The sequence below is a fragment of the Thermothelomyces heterothallicus genome (assembly GCF_042370625.1).
Source record: "Thermothelomyces heterothallicus CBS 202.75 unplaced genomic scaffold P884_scaffold_27, whole genome shotgun sequence".
NCBI classification, from domain to species: domain Eukaryota; kingdom Fungi; phylum Ascomycota; class Sordariomycetes; order Sordariales; family Chaetomiaceae; genus Thermothelomyces; species Thermothelomyces heterothallicus.
Window position 1 is genome coordinate 266,798 of NW_027192588.1, and position 15,722 is coordinate 282,519.

The following is a 15,722-nucleotide window of genomic DNA, read 5'->3' on the forward strand; positions in this document are numbered from 1 at the left end:
TGTTAATTATAAGCTCTTGATGCAGTACGTGTCAACGGACGCGTCCATCATGTAAGGTTAGATAAGATAACTGCCCTGTGGAGTCTGCAAACGGTGGGTTCTTTGTGCCCATCTTCTTATACAGAACCACAGGGCCAGCAAACGTTGATAGAAGACATCGATCTTTTGAACTATTTTGACGACTACAACTAGACCTCCATCAGCTCTCTTGCATAGCGAAGAGCACAGGCAGATTACACGACAAAGACATCCAATATTAATCAAAGCAAGAGAGAGGAGCGAATGTAGAGGGGGATGAGTCGGGAAGGGGAACAAAAACAGCCACGACGCTCGAAGAAGCAAACAATTCCGTTTCACCTCTGCTGCCTCCCGTCTGCTTTGTAATTAATAGTGGGTTGAATTTCTCGAATTCTAGCTATCATGGTCACGCTACCACCCCTGATTAGGTACCTTATGCGGTTTCCCGATGCGTCGGAATCCCATGGGTCCAAAAGCGCATAGGACCTGACCTGTTTTGGTGACACCACCCCGGGAACGTGCTGTCGGAGCATCCATAATTCCCTGGTGGTCCACGGTTGGTGTTGCCCCAAGATTGACACACTCGCAGCCGCAACAATACAAGTACCTACATACAAGCCATTGGCAAAACCAGTCGCGATACAGATATACAGGTGTGACGTGGACGTTGCCCGGAGAGACGATGCTGGAAACGACGTGCGAAACCGAGACACCGCTGAGGAAGCTAATAAGTAATATCATGGCTATCAGCTCTTTCCCGAGAGCTGCGGCCGAATAGAACTGCATCGCGTTTTTGGATCGGCTGATCTGGTGTGTTGTTTGTTACTGTCTGATGCTTCGTGTAGAATGTTCAGCTACCTACATTAATAGTCTTTTCACGGGATCTTCGTCGACCGGAACACACCATAATTAACATCAGACGCCTCAATTAAGAGCCATGAAAAGCAACGACGCGCTCGCCCTCATCATCGTCGCCTACACCGCCCTCGGGTTCTTGGTCTCCTTCTTTATTGCCCGGTTAGCCCTCGCCATGCACCGCCGGGCGCACGGCTCCTCGACAGGATCGTCCGGGTCGTCCGGGTCGTCCGGGTCGTCCGGATCGTCCGGGCCGAAATCGATGGCGTCATCGGGTTCGGTCCCGAGCCGCCACCAGAGCGGCAACGCCAGCACCTCCACCCCTCGGCCCGCATCCGAACCCTCGGCAGTCCCGCTGTCCCAAGGCGCGCCTCCGCCAAACGTGCCGCCCGTAACTCCCGTACTGCCCCCGGTAGGCGCAGTCGGCAATAACGGGTATTATTCCCCGGCTCGACCGCATTCGTTTCCGCCGCCGCCGCCGCCGCCTTTGAACTGATCAGGCAAGAGGACTAATTACGGTTGAATCGAACAAAAGATTGGTGAATCGAACGGAGAAAGAAGAAGAAAAACGGAAGTAAAGCATGAGGGAAAAGGAGAAAATCCAGGGCAAGGGGAGAAGTTACCGAAAAGAAGGGGAACGTAAAAATGACGAGAAGTAACGGGTGAGAAGGATGGGGAAGTGAGAGGAGGTTATGTGTGCTTGTGTGTGTCTGTGTCCTCGGGGAATATTGATGATCAAGTTACACATGGGCGGCTAAGTCAGATAGGTACCGAGGTACTATAATTACCTAGTTGCGATCATCCTGGATAATTAAGAGATGGGGTGTAGAATCTAATTAGTACGCGCTTGTTGAGGTGAATCTCAGTCTATTGGCTCCATCTAATACCGCTTTGAGTTCTGCTGTCGTATGGATCACGGTTCGCACGAAGAGACGTCGAGCAAAGTCCGCTTAGAATTTGATTGGCATTCAGACCGTCCAGACTATATACATCCATCCTCCCTTTCCCCTTGCCCCTCCTACCTTGTCGTTCTTGGGAGTGCGCCTGACAGACCGAAGTCAAGGAACCAAGGGACAAAGCAGCTCAGAGAAAACTTTGGTGAACCAGACCGGCTTGCAACTGGCCCTCGAGGCACCGGGAGAAAGAGGATAACAGGGATACCATGCATGCCTACTCATCGACTGATTAGCCGCGCCAGACGGGCGGCCCGGGAGGCTGGTAGGATTCGGGCTTCATGGAGTAGATGTCGACCAGGATGCCGGGGTCGGTGCTCTTGTAGGCTCCGGGCAGCGCGACCAGCGGGCCGGGGGTGCCATTGCCGCCACCGGTGATCTTGATCTGCGTGCAGGCGAGGTAGAACTGGGCCTTGTTGGGCTGAGACGCCATGTGGAGGGCGATCTGCTCGACGCGAAGGAGGTACTCGCCGTCCGGGGTGTTGGCGGGAACGGTGGTGTTCGAGGTCTCATAAGTGTCTGCAACAAGCGCATACAAGGAAATAGGGGAAAAATATTGGTTAGCACTAATATTGGACATGACGGGTTATTAATTACGTTCTCGGACTGCCGACTCATCACCGAAGCCGCGGAGATCTGCTCAGCCCCAGAGAAGAGAAAGAGAGGGGTTCCATACTCTGTCCTGGCCAGAACATCTGCTTGTTGCTGTCCACGGTAGGCATCGTGGTAGAGATCTTGAACCAGACGGTGCCGGACCCGTCAAAGGTCTTGGCCGACGAGCCGGGGGGTACCTTGGCCAGGTAGTACTGAGTCGGGCCGGGGTGGTTGATCTGCTGGGTCGAGATGTAGTGAATGGTCGAGCCGGCCGGCACGGTCACGACGTTGGCCGCCGTCTGCGAGGTGTAACAGCGGATGTCGCCGCTGGTTGGGTTCTCGACGCCCTGCTTGCTCTGCGCATTCTTGGTCATGCGCGTGGCGGACCAGTCACTCTCTTCGGGCTTTCCGTTAACAACTAGTCTCGGGAAGGTGTCTAAGAAAAGAGAGATGAGAGGAGGGCAAAAATAGTGTTAGCCGTTAGTCTCTCATGTTCCCGCGGTTGGCGCGGAGGGGTGGGTGGTATTAGATGAAAAATGCGACATGAATATCTGGTAGCTAACGTAATTATGTCATGGCAGGTGGATGTGTAAACAAATGTCAGGCCTGGGAGTGGTGAGCGTACAGTGAGCTTGAACAGCAACAGCCGTAGCTGCAAGAAACAAGCTTGCGAGGAGCCTCATATCGATGACACTATGTCAATGGCCTCGAGGGTCTCAAGAGGCGCTGTTATTCAATAGGTTCTGGAAAGATACGAAGAGGTAGTTCGTGACACCGGAGCAGCTCCACAAAGCGAGCCTTCACTGAACCATCTGTCTCTTTAATTATGCCTCATGGTGATGCTCGTCTTATATAGGTAAGGTAATTAGGCACCGTTTGGTGAACTCAGCAGGGATTGACTCACGAGACGACCCGCATGGAAAGCGTATTCGAGCCGTATCATAACCTGGTTGGTATCATGGGAGTTAGATTAATTGGAGGTCAGGAAAGGGCTGGCAGACCTTCTTGAATCCCGGAACCTAGGTTCCGGGCCTAGAACCGGTCGACTCGCGGCGGGGTTCATCAGTCACCAAAGTTACCATTAATCCGGTTGTAACTGCCGAGCGTCAGGGGTGCGTCTTAATGTGGACGCTCGAGAGGAGGGTCACGGACGACACAGAGTAATATTAACTTAATTATAATATTGTAAACCCTTCGGCACTCGCTGGCTGGCTCCCCCATTGGGTGTACTGCCAGTCCCAAAAAGTCCGCCGGTCACACCAACTAATTATTAGGTTGCAGAATTAAAGGTTCAAATCTTCCTCCTTGGGTGCCAAAGCAGAGTATTTCGATGTCCTAATTGCCTCCAGCATGTATTAATCTCCAGTACATGTGCGAAGTAGTACAATATGACCTACGTACCTTCGCGGTGAGAAGTATTCTCGGGTGTGGGCAAGAATGGCAAGGTAGTGTGACTGTCGTGAGCTTCATTGGCACTATGTTCATCGTGAAAAATAGGCGTCTATGTACAGATTGGGTTGCTCTCCTCGATCTGAGCCGGTCAACCACGTCAAAGAGTTCTCCCGCGGCTTCCCAGGTTGGTAGGTTGGAATCTTCCCTCCAACCGCCCTTCCTTGATGTTTTGCTTTGGCCCTGATCCGTACGAACGGCGAGGGTAAGAAAACAAGGACGCAGGCGGCTCCAGCCCGCTCCCATTGCCCCGTTCCAACTCCCTTGACTTGTTGTGCCTGCTTAGCAACGGAAGACAGCCGGACCCGGATTCTGGTAGGAGGTCGGGACGGGGTAGTTGATGTTGATAAGAATGCCGGGGTCGGTGGACTTGTAGGCACCCGGGAAGGAAACCTTCTGAGAGGGCTCGGTGCTGCCGCCGCCAGTGACCTGGAGCTGGGCGCACGAGATGTAGAACTGGGCGCCGCCCTGGCTTTGGGCGACGTGCAGGGCGATGTGCTCAGCTCGGAGGAGGTAGTTGCCCGCCCGAATGCAGCTGGGGATAGGAACCTCGAACGAGCTCTTGCCTGCAAGCAAGAGAACAGTTAGCATAATATGAAACGGAAGAAAGAAGGAAGAAGAAGAAGAAGGAAAATGATCAACGCACCGTTGCTAGGCCAGGTCAGCTGGGCGCCAAATTGAGGCTGCTCCTCGTACACCTTGAACCACACGGCACCCTCGCCGGTCCACGACTTGACGTCCTGTCCGTCCGGAACGCGGGCCAGGTAGAACTGCATGGGCCCGGGGTGGTAGATGCTGGGGTTGGCGTGGTAGGTCACGGTCGATCCCGCCTGGACGGTGTAGACGTCTTGGGCGCCGGCAGGGGTCGCCTGGAAGCACCTGATCTGCTCCGAGTTGACGTCGCCGACGAAGCCGTTGTTTTGCCAGTTGTCAGCCCGCCGCACGTGCTGCCAGTCGGAACCGGTCCCGACCCTGGGGAGGGTATAATGGGCGCTGACGCCGAGAGCGGCCGTCAGGAGGGCGAAGGTCGTCGTCAGCATTGGGGATGGAGGAAAGAACTGGAAGAATCGGGGCTGCTAATTAATCAACACGACCTTGGTATGTTTGGGTAGTCTTCGTTAGTTCTGTTCCTCCTCCTTTTCAGAACGCCGCTTCGCTACGAGGCCTCATTCCCGTCCTTATATGCCCTGGCCCCTGGCCAAGGAGCCTGCTTCCCTGCTTTCTCCCCTTTCCCCCCAACCCCCGGCCGGCCGCCGGCCGCTCATCGTCGGTATTTGCAAATCCTCCCCAGATCGAGAAGGTTTGCGGTCCATGGCCCCGAGTTACTCTCCTTGGCAAGACCTGACATTCCCGGATTCCAGCCAGCGTTACACTGTCCTGGGTTTCGGGGGCGCTCTGCCGCCTTGGCCCGGCCGGCTAAAATGCAGCGGCGACCACTCAGGCGCCACGCCGATATTGTCGACGATTCCAAACACATCGACGGCATTTGGCTCCGCCGCCCAGCTCGCCATGCCCAGTGACCCAAGGTCCAGTCAAACGACTCCTGCGGGCGCCGTGTGGAGTGCGTGAATCCCGCGCAGGCGGCGCGGTGAGAGTCTCGGCTCTTCAAGTGAAGCAGAAGGAGAGATTATTATTTCGAACCGAGTTCCGGCCGCTGCGTCATCTCTCGCTCATGGCCTTTGTCATTCTTGATGAACTCCTGCGTGCATACAACGTGTGCCCGACCTAGATTTCCCATTCCCTCGGGAGCCGGGGACCCTCGGTCCATCTACACGTCCCGGCGCCAGTGTATTTAATTTAGGCAGTCCTGGACACTCAGGTACTTGCATGCTTTGGTGTCCTTGCAGTCCAAGGAAAACACAACCGCTGTCCGCGGTGTGTGGTGTGCGATGGCGAATGATACGTGCTCCACAAGGTAATGCCCCCTAAGGCCCCCTTCCTTCTTCACCCTTCCTTCGATGCGCGGATGTTCGCTGCCAACCTGAACCGGTCCGAATACCAGGACAACTTGGTGGCCCTCCGTCCCGTACTTCCGCGGCGTGCCAGGCAGTAGAGCTCTCGAGATGTGACGATTTCTTGCCAGAAGAGAAGGGGGGAGGGGATTGGGTCGCTACCGACGCGCGCTATACATAGCAACCGTCGAGCTCAAGACTAGGGAGCTAACCAGGGACACACAGCCACCGCCTTTTTTGGAGACGCGGTACTGGTGTGCTGTGTACGAACGCTTCATGGCAGCCGGCTTTGCTCGTCATCCCGAAACAGTTACACTAATTAGTTGTATATTACCTGACTTACCCTTCCCGTACCAAGTCAGTGATGGTGCCAAATGGAGGTACCTAGCACTCCAAACGTCGGCAATAGTCGAAAATGACGCAAGTGCGTTGTATGCTACCGATCCAAATCCGAACTGTGGGCGCGGAAGACCTTGTCACGCTAAAGTAGGCCGTGGGGGCGGGTAGTCATCGACGAGCGCGGCTTTGGGCTCTCTCTACTTAACTAATCAGGTATAGCTAAATGTACTATTATACACCGGCGTTAACCTACTTAGTGTCTAATTATTGCTTAGTAACTAATTACCTGCGCATGAGTTCCGGCTCGGTGAGGTAATTACCCTTTAGAATGAAGGCGATATGGTGTTGCGTTGAAAGGAGGGTAGCCGCTCTTTGCTACCTAAGGCTCCATGTAGTCTGGGCAGTTTTCGTCTAATTAGTCTTCGCAGTCACGTCCGGAAAATCCGGGAACGGCCCCCGAGCCAAGCTGCCTGGGTTCGATCTCCTCGAACAACAGCCCACTCACCCTTTCCCCCCTTCCCCGTTTATATTTTTCGTTCACCACCGCATGTGTTTCTCGGGAGTGGCGAATTGCTCAGATGCGCATTTATTGATGCGCTTATATCTGTCCAGCACCAAAAAATGACCTTGGATGGTACCGCCAAGTTTCTTATAGCAATGAGGCAGTGCTGCGGAAGGCGCGTGGTTTCAATCGCGCTCATTTGGAAGGAACTGACCGGAGCTCCGGAAAAAGAGCTCCACCACTTTCCCAGACCGTGACTGCACGCAATACCGACCAACCGACCCTACACTCATCCACCCTTGAGCTCTCCGTTTGGCTGTCAAGACAGGGCACAAAAGCCACACAGCCGGACACTGTATCGCAATCTATGGATTACTGCAAATCAATAAGTAATAACGGAAATCAACTCTCGGGCGTTTCAACAACTTCCCGCACAGCCACGGCAATGCCGATAAACCTCCCCTCTCCACACCTTCACCCCTCCGGCCCCAAATTTATTATTTGAGAGCTGAAGCAGCAAGCCATCACGATGCCGCATTCTCCGGGGCCGGTAGCGCAAGGATCTTGGCCGCTGCATGCTCGGCCGCGATCACGATGGCTGCCGAGGGATTGCCTGTGATGTGGCCGGGGAAGATGGATGCGTCGATGACAAAGATATTGTCAGTCCCGTACACCTTAGTGTTAAGGTCCACCACCGACGTGCCCCCCTCCCGCCCGTCGTCAGGGCCAATCTTGGCCGTGCCTGTGACCCGAGGTTGTCAGCGGTTTGTGTCTGCGACGAGAGAAACGCAGAACTCATCGCCGGAAGGAAAGGGGATAATCATATAATTATCTCTCTCACCTATCCAGTGGTTGGAGCAACGGCGCGCCGGGGTAGCCGGGATCTGGACCAAGTTCCTTCGTAAGTACAAGCTCTGGCTGGACGCAATCATATTCATAGTAACCGATTGTGTCGTTTCGCTTACCGAGTCCACGAAATCCTCCACCGTCACGTTCGACGGCGGGGTGATCCATGTCAGGTTGGCCACCCCTTTCAATGACTCTCGCAGGTTGGCGATGCCCTGGATGACGGCCTCCCTGTCATACTCATCTCGGAGGTATGGAGGGGTCGAGACTACCGTATTCAACCGCCTCGTGATAGTCATCCGGCCTCGAGATCGGGAGCCTGTGCCCAAATACTGGGTGATCGTCATGGAGGCTACGGTCATTCTTGTCAGTACTGCCATTTACCACCCTACAGCCATTGGGAAATTCACTGTTGAGTTTTCCCTCGACCCTCGCCTGCCATTGCAGGTGACGAGAGACACCGTCGCTCCCCTTTATGATCTCCCAGAACTGGACCAAATATGATGAGCATAACGCCGGCAAACATCCAGCGGGTGAGGTACGTCCTAGCTTACAATCGGGCCAATATTGGGTGCAGCCTGCGCCAGCGGACCGGTCCTGTTGGCTGCGCAACGTCAGCCCTCACATATAACCAACTTCGACCCTGGTTCCGCCGCGAGCGGACGGACGTTTCGGGACAACTCACCCAGATATCTTTCGGTGTCCTCGACGATGGGTTCGTCCCAAGCCCCATAGTAGTCGTAGAAGACGACGTCCGGGTGCGCTATTTCAATGTCGGTCTTGTATTTTACATCAGCAGCAGTACGAGCTGGTCAGCGATGATACCCGCACAGAAGTCCCACGGCCTGCACCCGGTGACACACACACACACACGCACACACGCTCGCTCGCGCCAGGAGCCCACGTCAGGAATTACTCACCCCGACGTGATCATTGAGGTTGTAGCCAACCGGCAATTCGATCCACTGGTCCTCCGAAATCATGCTAGGCCCATCGGTTGAGTTCTTGACAATATTGAGTTGGTCCTTCGGTCCAATACCGCCTGGCGTGAATACTGTCAGCCTTTCTTGCCAACAAGATCACCAACCACTCCAAGGCCCACTGCCCACCCCCAGGAGGAAGGCGGAGGGCTCCAAGAACCTACTTCGGAAGAGCAGCTTCGCCGAGCCGAATGCTCCCGCGGAGACAATAACACGGCCGGTCTTGGGGGTTAGCGGGACGATGCCGGCCTGACCTGCCTCGCTGTTGCTGCACTGCACCTCGACGCCCGTAGCATGGCCTCCTTCCCGGATAATGCGCGTCACAGTTGTGTTCATCCACAGCGTAAAGCCCTCGCGCTGAGCCGCCGAGACGAGGTATGTGGCCAAGGGCCCGCCCCTCTCTCCGCCCGAGTACATGAAGGTGCTGTGCCCGTATGTGCGGTTCTTCTTCTCCGGGTGCTCGTTGGGGACGAGGTAGTCCCAGCCGGCAGCCTTGAGGCTGCCGCCCAGCATGTCGAAGCCCTGTGAGAGGTACCGCTTGCCGTCCATCGACGGGGTGATGGTGCCGGGGATCCGCTCAAACACGCGTTCTGTGGCCTCCGCCATGTCCTCGCTGTGCCAACCCTCGGGGAAGTTGACGTCCCAGTCGGCAGGGTGCGGCTTCCACCACAGTCCGGCGTTGACCGCTGTCCCTCCTCCTAGCATACACCCCGCCATCTGGTCGACGTCGGTGCAGATGGCCCCGGTTGGGTCGGCCCATATCTGGTTGCAGAGACCCGGGACGTCGAAGCGGGTCAGGTTCGTACCGATCAGCCACTCCGGTTTCATTATCCCACCCCATCTCCCCGTCGACGGCGGTCCCTTCTCGATCAGGAGAACCTTGTGGCCAGCTTCGCTCAGGCGATCCGCAACAGGGATACCGCCAGCACCGGATCCCACAACGATGTAATCGTACGTCTCGGTGGAGGAGATGTTGGTACATCCTTCCTGTGCTGCCGCTGGATGTAGCCCTGAGATAGGAGAGGTTAAAGGCAGGTAAATAAGGTCAGCAACAGGTATATGCGTGCAGGCAGAACATCCAGTGTCTCTTTGGCTCTTGAGTGGTGACGGCCACTACTGACAGGGGGTTTTGTTCCTCTACTTACAGAGCGCCAGGGCACCGCCAGTGACGGCTACCAACTTTGAAGCGACTTGCATGCTGCCCGACACAAACGACCGAAACACAGCAGACCAGACAAGGGGATAGGCTCGGCGAGGAAGTCAACAGACGCAGGCGAGTGCGAGTTGGCAAACTGAGTTCACGTCCATCTGAACGATGTGGACGAGGATTCGAGAGCTGTGAACCCTCTTTAAACGTTCCAACTCAGATCTGTTTCCCCTCTTCGAGATAGATCCACTGCTCCTCCCCAGAACCACCACCGCCCCTTGTCAGGGTACAAGGGTTCGTGGGAATCTCACAGGGTGTCTCTCGAAGTACTTGTTGCAACCTCCTCCACAATTTCCCCAGACTCGGATGCGGAGATTTCTTTCTCGAAAGCTTCTCTGCCAAATGGAAGTCGGGGAATTTTATTAGCCGAGACTGGGGGAACCCGCCAAAAAACGTGGCACACCGGCAGTAAGCACGCCACGGCTCGACCCAACGAAGCATGTAATTACGGGGTACATCCTCTCAAATTTACCGGAGCGGGGAAACCCTCCCAGGTAGCTGGGGGGGTAGATTAAAGCTACACTGGCAGCCTGCTCATAGTATTAAGTTCCCAGGTTTCCTACCTCGTACCTTCTCCCCGAATCTCCTTGCTCCGCTTCCCCTCATGATGCTGACGCGCCGGGTCCTCAGTCCTACCATATCGGTCTGTCCGGTAAACCTTGCACCTTCCTATTGGTGAACCTCGGCCTGGGCGCAGGAACGAGGTTGTATTTGCTGATGAAATTGCTGCCTCTGGGCTGGGAGGGGGTTTCTACACAGCACCACTACTTGGCGAACAACGTCAGAGGAGGAGTGAAGATTGGTTACATGGAAGCTCACCTGGACTGATGGTGCACTCTATCCTCTTCTTGGCTTCCCTGACTTTAACCTGCGAACTCCGGGCGGTATCTTGACTTATTCGACCAGGGAAAGGTTACCATGCGGGGGTCAGGGGCTGTCAGCCTTGTTAGAAATGTCGGGATGGCTGGTCCGGCGTATGCCTGGACCTACACATTTGGTCCTGTAGTCAGAAGCAAATCGAGGAGGGCGGTGGGTGGAAGGGCACGGTGGGGAAGGATTCTGTAGACCTGTGTCTGACAATCATGAGGTTCGTCTTAGATCCGCGGATCTTCCCGGCTGAAGGACAACCCAGTAAGTTACTACCCTGACTTTTCCCGATGCACGGCAAAATCCACGTTGCTGGGATGAGACGTCCGGCAGTCCGTCTCGAGCTCTCGGAGGCGTGTTGAGGGTTGGATTTTGTGATTATTTGCGGTGGCCGCGGAGGGTATGTTGGCCAACGCCCATAGTGATAATGGCTCTCTGTCTACAACTCTTGCTTTCCGATCTGTTGCTAAGCGGATCCGCCATCTCTTGAAATGAGGAAGCAGCAGCCCCAATAAATATATATATATTTGGGCTTTTAGGGGCTATCATCACCTGACCTAGTTCGGCCAGCAGCAAAAAGGGGGGGGGGGGAAGGGGGAGAGTGGAAAGCTCGATAGGTGAAACCTGTGGTAACTCAAGAGAGGAGGAATACCATCAAGCTGTCCAGTATAGGTATGTATGAACACCATATAGATAACCATAGAAGCATCCCGCTTTGCCTGTACTAATTACGTCTCCGCCTGGCTCAGGTCGAGACGAGAAGAAGGTGGATTGACAGCTCATGTATCAACTCGGTCTCTATTGATACGGAGTTTGCTCTCATAAAGAGGCAGAGTACAAGAATAAAACATTAGTTCACGCACAAGAGAAATTAAGTGTCGGGTTCTCTCGACTGACTTGAAGTGATGTTCCACGCCATTAGCGTTTCGCTGAAGAGGGGACGTTGGAACTTCTTTATTTAGGCAATCTCGAATTCCTTGTTTTTTTTTTTGGCGTTCCGGCGATCTAAAACTGGAGACAACTATGTCGTACGCTCATTTTACTAGAAGCTAAGTAGGAGATAGGTTCAGAAGACTCAGCTATACCCTACTATTATAAGTAATCACATGCTTTAGGTTCAAGCTGTCTTATCATATGATTCCATGCTCTAATATAACAGTGGCCAAGTACGATTACAAATCTTTGTTTTTATTTTTTCTTACCTTCTTTATAGTTAGGTTAAGAAGACAGAATAATTAACTGTCGGAAGCTATAGAGCTTCCAAGCGTATTAGCCACTCGTTTGCCACAGCTATATAAGGCTATTTAACGCATTAGCCAGTCCCTTTGTCTATAAATACCACTCTTTTTATCTCCTTTATAGATAGTTTCAACAAGGCACTCTTTCCTTCGTATAGCCACCTACTGTAGGCACTGCTTTCAATGCTCCCGGAGCTCCCACTACGTTCGGCAGTTATAAGCCCGGTGCCTTGACTACTCCTCTGCCGACGTATCTTCAATATTAGTAGTAGCTTCCTCTATTACAAACACTTATATCCTACTTCTATACGCATTTAACGACGCATCTATCTACCATGTCCGAGATCCTAGTCGAGACTTCCACGCGCCTTACCGGGCCTAGTTCCTAGAACTCATAGTATATTAAACTGTAGTCGCAGGCTAAATTCGCCGGTATATAGGACTTCGTCGACCCTGACGGCGACCGCGAGCCAGATCTGCAAGTTCTAGAGCGCCTAACTCGTGAGCAAGCTAGGAATAACCTTATCTAGGCATTATAGGAGTAACTCTAGGGAGGAGGATTATCGCCCTCGATGTCTAATAATCTAATACCTTTAGAAGAAGCTATTGTAGCTAAATTCGTATGATTAGAAGACTCCTTCTATAAGAATATTATATATACTATAGATATTGGTAAGCGGTTAGGGTAGCTATAATACTAGCTGGTATATACTATAGATCTTAAACTTTATAAAGCTATAAAAGCGTATAGGAAGAAGGATATTAACCTTATTAGGGGGATTATCTAGGTATTTCGCTCTATACTTATACTATCTATTATAATGCTTTATACGATAATTATAATATAATATATAGCTAGTCTTAATATAGCTAAGTGCTTAGGAGTTAATCTATAGCACTAGATTTATAACTTTAATGTTACCTTCTAATAAGCTATCTAATATAATATTCTAGAAGTATAAGGTATATAAAGACTATATACCTTTTTTGATACTATTAGTATATATATCTTACTAGCCTAGGTAGCGTATAAGAGGATAAAAGTCAAGGTCGCTAATAGTCTAGGAAAGCCCCTTCTAGAGCTTAGCTCCCTTGTTATAATAGCCGAGATCCTAATTAATAATAATATATAACCTAGAGTCTCTTGGAAGTATAGAATCTTCTCGATAACTAATATATTAATACTTCCTATAGCTTAGAAGAGCGGTAAGGAGAGAGGTAAAGACTTGTATAGAGACTCTTATAGTAGTTAATAATATAATATAAGATATCCTTATAAGTGTCTAAGATACCTATAGGATCTAATAGATTACTATACTCTTAAGTAAGCTATCTATAATAATAAGTAACGCTTATACCTTTCTAATAAGGAGTATAAGAGGATTTACTAGGAGCTTGATAAGCTAAAGTAGGCTAGATTAAAAAATTAACTTATTACTAAGTAAGGGGAGTTATCTTATTCTAGGTAGTTAGGGGTAGGATACCCTAGTTCCCTTAATATATTAATTATTAGCCTTTAACTACTTAGTAAGCTCTTAACTTACTATAAGACATTTAGTATAGTTACTCTATAGCATTATCCTCTTTTAGAAAGTACTTTACTAGACTTATATAGTATAACCTACTTAGTTAATAATAAGAAGTTCCTTTTACCTAAGATATTTGTTAAGGTAGAAGATCCTAAGTTTATTAAAGCGGGTATTATAACCTTTCCTATTAATAGAAGAGATACTTAGGTGATCGAGAACGTTCTAGATAGACTATATAGACTATATACCGAGAAGCTAACGCTTAAGGATATCGCTATTATCGAAGGGTTCTATATTAATATTGTCTTAGAAGCTCTATTACTTAAGGTAGGTGCTTAGTACTATAGCTTAGATTGCTCTCTATATTTCGGAACATTAGAAAATAACATTATTCTTTATAAGTTAAAACGTAAGTATAATCTTACCTTCCTCGAATATAAGCTACTTTCCTATTACTCGAGCTTCCTAGACTATATCTTAATTAGTAAAGCGGGTATTATAAATATTTATATATCTTTATAGAACGTGTTTACTATATATATTAGAAGGTTATATATATAAGTATTACCTATTATAAGAGAGGATACTAAGGATCTTTAATATTTAAGAGCTAGCTACCTTAGACTAAAAGCATTAAAAGCGCTTGTTAATAACACTAGAAACGTCTATATTAAAGGGATAATATATATTAAGTACGAGAGCTATACTTATATTTATATTACTAAGGTCATTTTAAGAAGACTACTAGAGTAGAAGTCTATATACCTATTCTAGCAAGTAGCCTAGGATTTGTTTAACTATCTTAAATCGATTAATAGATTATAATGGCTACTTATAATTATTAACGAGTATAGTAGGAAGCTCTTCCCTTTCTTATTAATAACGAAGTCGTTAGATTAAATTATAGGAGTTATCTAGAACTTCGAGAGCTAGGTAAGACGCTAATATAGGCTTACTATCTATAAGATCAAGTAGGATAACGATACTATAATAATTAGCTTAGTAAGGTAAGCACTAATATATTACTAGACTTAGGTAGTAGAGAGTAGGATTAATCTTAAACTATTACCTTTATATACCTATAAGCCTAATAGACTAATAGAGCGAGTAGGGCAAAAACTAATCTTACACTTAATTAAGATACTTAATAGTACAAATCTACCTATAAAGCTCTAGTTAGAAAGTATATAAGTAGCAATATACTTATATATAATAAGCCTAAGCTATATTTACTTATTTAGAACTCCTAATAAGGTACTCTATAGCTAGTTTAAATAGTACTTTCGCTAGTACAAACCTAGCTTAATAATTACGTTAACTAGTAACTTATACCTAGATTAGAGTAATATCTTTATATATAGTTACTAGGTATATATCCTCTATAAGGATAGAGAAGCTAAGTAATATATAAAGGACTTCAAGGTACTATTATATAGGCTAATAGGGTATCTTATAGGATATTATATATCTAATATCTATTATATTTAGATACCTAAGCTCGATAGGGTTATTATAACTTATAATATTTACTTCGATAAGAAGACTTTCTATTACCTAGGCAAAGAGCAGCCGATAGAGTCGTTACTAGTGGTAGTAAGCCAGGAAATCAATCAATTCGATCTTAGTAAAGATTCCTAAGATACCGAATTTCTCTAGGAAGCGATACTATAGACCTGCCAACCAGTGGAAGACTCTATTATAGTAGCTTGGCCGCCTCTATTATAAGAGAGTCCGGCGGTAGATTAACCTCTCTAATAGGGCTAAGACTCAGGGGTAAGGGAGCTCTCTGATACGTAGCCTATAAGCAAGCAATTAGTTCTAGAGACTCCTATAGCGGAGACGTAAGTAACAGACGAACTTACCAAATAGATAGAGAGCTTTAGAGAACTCTTAACCCCTAAATATATGCCTAAGCCCTTGGTAGTATACCCCGTACTAGCTAATAAAGGGGATATCTACTAGGAAGTAGGAGGGTTTGAATTAGGGCCTCCCTAGTCACTAACTAGCTAACCAGATACTAGGGAGAGCAGGGGAGCCGTCAAATCTAATAGAGGAATACCTTCTATAGAAGAATATGATATATATGATAAGTAGACGGAAGAGCTAGGAGCTTAGGACAGTACTATCGATATATTATACCTAGCTATATTAGAGGAATAGAGTGTTAAGTAAACTCTAGATTAGCTAATATACCCTCTAGAAGGTAGAAGCGAAGGAGAAGCTATTTAGTAACCTCTTACGAGGAAAGGCAGAGGTAGGAGGAGGGCTTACGTACCTAGGGACCCTATATAGTTAAGTAAATAGCTATAAAACAAAGAGAGGGTCAATTACTACTACTCCTTTATCTATATAACGAAGGAACTCTAGCGATAGTTCTATAAGACTTACCTACC

General features: G+C 49.2%; 4 protein-coding genes across 4 annotated transcripts; 1 reads left to right on the top strand and 3 right to left on the bottom strand.

Annotated features, from left to right (window-relative positions):
* Positions 1-955: 955 nt before the first annotated feature.
* Positions 956-1,369, top strand: P884DRAFT_280189 (uncharacterized protein; the record flags this gene model as incomplete). Its single annotated transcript, XM_069443411.1, has 1 exon — positions 956-1,369. The coding sequence occupies one exon, from the start codon at positions 956-958 to the stop codon at positions 1,367-1,369; it is 414 nt and encodes a 137-aa protein (XP_069294587.1).
* Positions 1,370-2,058: 689 nt separating this feature from the next.
* P884DRAFT_272380 (glycoside hydrolase family 61 protein) lies at positions 2,059-3,103 on the bottom strand (the record flags this gene model as incomplete). The annotated part of the gene is made up of 3 exons (XM_069442519.1): positions 2,059-2,345; positions 2,503-2,838; positions 3,046-3,103. 3 exons carry the CDS (start codon positions 3,101-3,103, stop codon positions 2,059-2,061), a joined length of 681 nt encoding a protein of 226 aa, XP_069294588.1.
* Positions 3,104-3,665: 562 nt separating this feature from the next.
* On the bottom strand, positions 3,666-5,071 carry P884DRAFT_294424 (glycoside hydrolase family 61 protein). Its single transcript, XM_069444277.1, has 3 exons — positions 4,516-5,071; positions 3,822-4,435; positions 3,666-3,755 (listed from the first exon to the last, which is right to left on the bottom strand). The coding sequence occupies exons 1-2, from the start codon at positions 4,907-4,909 to the stop codon at positions 4,152-4,154; spliced, it is 678 nt and encodes a 225-aa protein (XP_069294589.1). The 5' UTR covers positions 4,910-5,071; the 3' UTR covers positions 3,666-3,755; positions 3,822-4,151.
* Positions 5,072-7,186: 2,115 nt separating this feature from the next.
* On the bottom strand, positions 7,187-9,685 carry P884DRAFT_302545 (cellobiose dehydrogenase; the record flags this gene model as incomplete). The annotated part of the gene is made up of 9 exons (XM_069444952.1): positions 7,187-7,404; positions 7,504-7,546; positions 7,628-7,860; positions 7,919-7,997; positions 8,063-8,112; positions 8,194-8,287; positions 8,429-8,550; positions 8,653-9,498; positions 9,634-9,685. 9 exons carry the CDS (start codon positions 9,683-9,685, stop codon positions 7,187-7,189), a joined length of 1,737 nt encoding a protein of 578 aa, XP_069294590.1.
* Positions 9,686-15,722: the final 6,037 nt, after the last annotated feature.